Source organism: Cladophialophora psammophila (assembly GCF_000585535.1).
Source record: "Cladophialophora psammophila CBS 110553 chromosome Unknown aczJe-supercont1.4, whole genome shotgun sequence".
Classification (NCBI taxonomy): Eukaryota; Fungi; Ascomycota; class Eurotiomycetes; order Chaetothyriales; family Herpotrichiellaceae; genus Cladophialophora; species Cladophialophora psammophila.
The window spans coordinates 1,081,852-1,084,494 of record NW_006912925.1 but is presented as its reverse complement, the minus strand read 5'-3'; the positions used below and the strand labels follow the sequence as shown (position 1 = coordinate 1,084,494).

The 2,643-nt window shown below is 44.8% G+C and overlaps 1 protein-coding gene across 1 annotated transcript; it reads left to right on the top strand.

Moving 5' to 3' along the window:
• Positions 1–335: 335 nt before the first annotated feature.
• A1O5_03314 (uncharacterized protein) lies at positions 336–662 on the top strand (the record flags this gene model as incomplete). Its single annotated transcript, XM_007743926.1, has 1 exon — positions 336–662. One exon carries the CDS (start codon positions 336–338, stop codon positions 660–662), a length of 327 nt encoding a protein of 108 aa, XP_007742116.1.
• Between the last annotated feature and the right edge of the window lie 1,981 nt (positions 663–2,643).

Below are 2,643 nucleotides of genomic sequence, written 5' to 3'. Positions count from 1 at the left end.
AATGGTTGGCAAATCAAGCAACTGCAAGTAGCCTTGTACCTTTCAGCAACACTAACGATGGTGCGCATTCGGGCGAAATCGGCCTTCCTAGGCCGCCATCGGCGTTGGAGGCCTTGTCGCCAAATGTGAAATCCCCAGGTTTCTCCATTTTCACGATCCAAATGATACTAAACAAAATATGCAGACTATTTCAAAAAAGTGCGAGAAGGTTGCGTCGTTGACCCATCAGGATGAACATGCTCTCTTGCGAAATTCAGGTATAATTGGTCATAATAACCTTCAATCCGTCCAACCTGAGCCTTCTACCTACGTAATTGAGGACGAATCTCAACAGGATGATCCTCCTACAAATTCGAATATTACTAAAAAGAAAATCGAGGCAGCTAGTACATGTCAAGACGAGAGGCAAGAAGAAGAGCAAGAAGAAGAAGATCAAGAAGAGCAAGATCAAGATCAAGATCAAGAAGAGCAAGAACAAGATCAAGATCAAGAAGAGCAAGAGCAAGAACAAGAACAAGAACAAGAACAAGAACAAGAACAAGAAACAAGAACTGGACGCAAAAGGAGTCAAATCGAGTCTAGTATTGGACATCCAAAAAAGAAGCGGAGGCAGATTCGTACACCAGTCGAACTCGCTGATGCCTTTGGGATGGATGATGTGAGTGCCATGATCTCAACCATGAAGCAGAACTGGGACGAAATTGCTCAATCTCAACTTCTGCATGACACTGTTATGCCTCAACTTGCTGATGATTTCATCGATACTGGAGATTTTTCTTACGCCGATATTATACTATGGCATGGAAAGCAACTGGATCGAAGTATTCTCCGAGGACAGCTCTACCTTTTACAGACCCGGATGGATTTTGCCAATTATCACAGCCTCTATAACGCGGCTGTTATAGATGTCCGTAAGCGCAATGACTCGGCCTTCTTACGATGGATGAGGAATTGGTATCAACACCAGAGTATAGTTTCGCGAAGCTTTCCGTACGGTCGGGGTAAGGGAAAAGCGACATCAGTGGTAACCGAATGCTTCGTGGACATCCACCTGTCTGATCGCAGATCAGCAAATGCCGGAGATCGGGAAAGAATGAAAAATAAAATCGAAAATTGGCGGAAAAAAGGTGAGACGTGGTTTCAGATTACCAACAGGTTCGGTCCAGGTATACTACTTCTTGTTCCGCTAGAAGAACCGGATGGCCAGTGAGTGACACCTATTGCTGAGTTTAAAACCTTACAAACAGCTCCAGGAAGCTAACTATAGACTCAGTTTCAAATTTACAAAAGACGAATTGGCGCAGTTCCTGCGGGCTCTAACCTCCCGCAGGCCTGAATTTGACCATAAATTGGCCGACGCCAATCGGTTTATGGCAGAGACATTCAATAGTCAAAGTAGTCGCTTCTGTGGTAATGAAGCCCCCTCAGGCCCTCTCAATTCAACTAACCAAACGGATGAACAACAAGAGACACCGACTCATTCTCAGAAGGCTTCTAAGCAAAAGCCTCAAGAATTCCAATTAACCCACTCCTTAGACACCTTCCATGCAGAAGACGAGACTTCATCTGTTTTCGAAGATAATTGCACAAATCAACCCCATAATACTATTTCGATTCTGTCGGGAACTCCCTTGACATCGCCGTTCGAACAAAGTCCAATCTCCTCCTTCTTTCTCGAGGAGCTACATTGTATAAATGCAGTTTCTCCTGGAAGCGGGATCGCCTAAGTCCATGGACACTTTTGATCTCACTAATTAAGTGTGAGGTGCTAGGAGCTATAACTTGTCCGTTTTATGCCTAAGAGGATTTGGCTTAGTTAGTTCATTTCAGTTTTACGTTTATGTAGGGATGGGGGTTAGACCGGAAGATCTCAGTTAGCCTTTCAGAGCATTTTGCCATTAGCTTAGAATCAATCACAGTACTTAACTCTTAGTGAATAGAATCAACAATAGCCTTGCATATTCCCTCCACGGCAGCCCTCACCAAATTAGTGTGCCTCTTGCAGACGACGTGAATATTCCATCGCCTAATGTTCCGTCGAAAAGGTTGGTCGTAGAAAGAATTTCTTCCGAGTAATGGTGGACAGATTTTTGTATCCAATAAACGTCTATATCACCGTCTACCAATGAAAAACTAAGTTAGGACGATTTAAAAACATACTGACGATTGACCTTGAATGACAATTTCGGATTGATGAAGCTATGCTGCTGGGGTATTGGCTGTCACCTTTAACAACCTATGACAACTGGTCAGGGTGTGCCTGTCATGGTGCTCCCAAAGTCAGGGTGCCCAGCAATTCCGGGCAGTTCCATCCACAGTACCCCAACAGTAGCGTAGACGAGTAATTACCAGTATATAAAAGTAGAGAAGGCCTAGGAAAAGTACATAGACATAGGGCAACTACGAGGGCTATTAGCAGCGGAGCATCTATGCTGGAGCAGAAGAAGCAATCTGATAAGATAGCTTACTTTCGTCAATGGAGAAAGCAAGGGTTACCTATTCTTATAGCTAAACCCTATATAGCTGCCCCGAAGGGCGGCTGGTACAGCCCTCATCCCTGGTACTCACTTTCCGGGAGCTCTCTTGTCTGGGAGCTCTCTCGTCTGGGAGCCCTCTCTTCTGGGAGGCCTCTCTTTTGGGGGC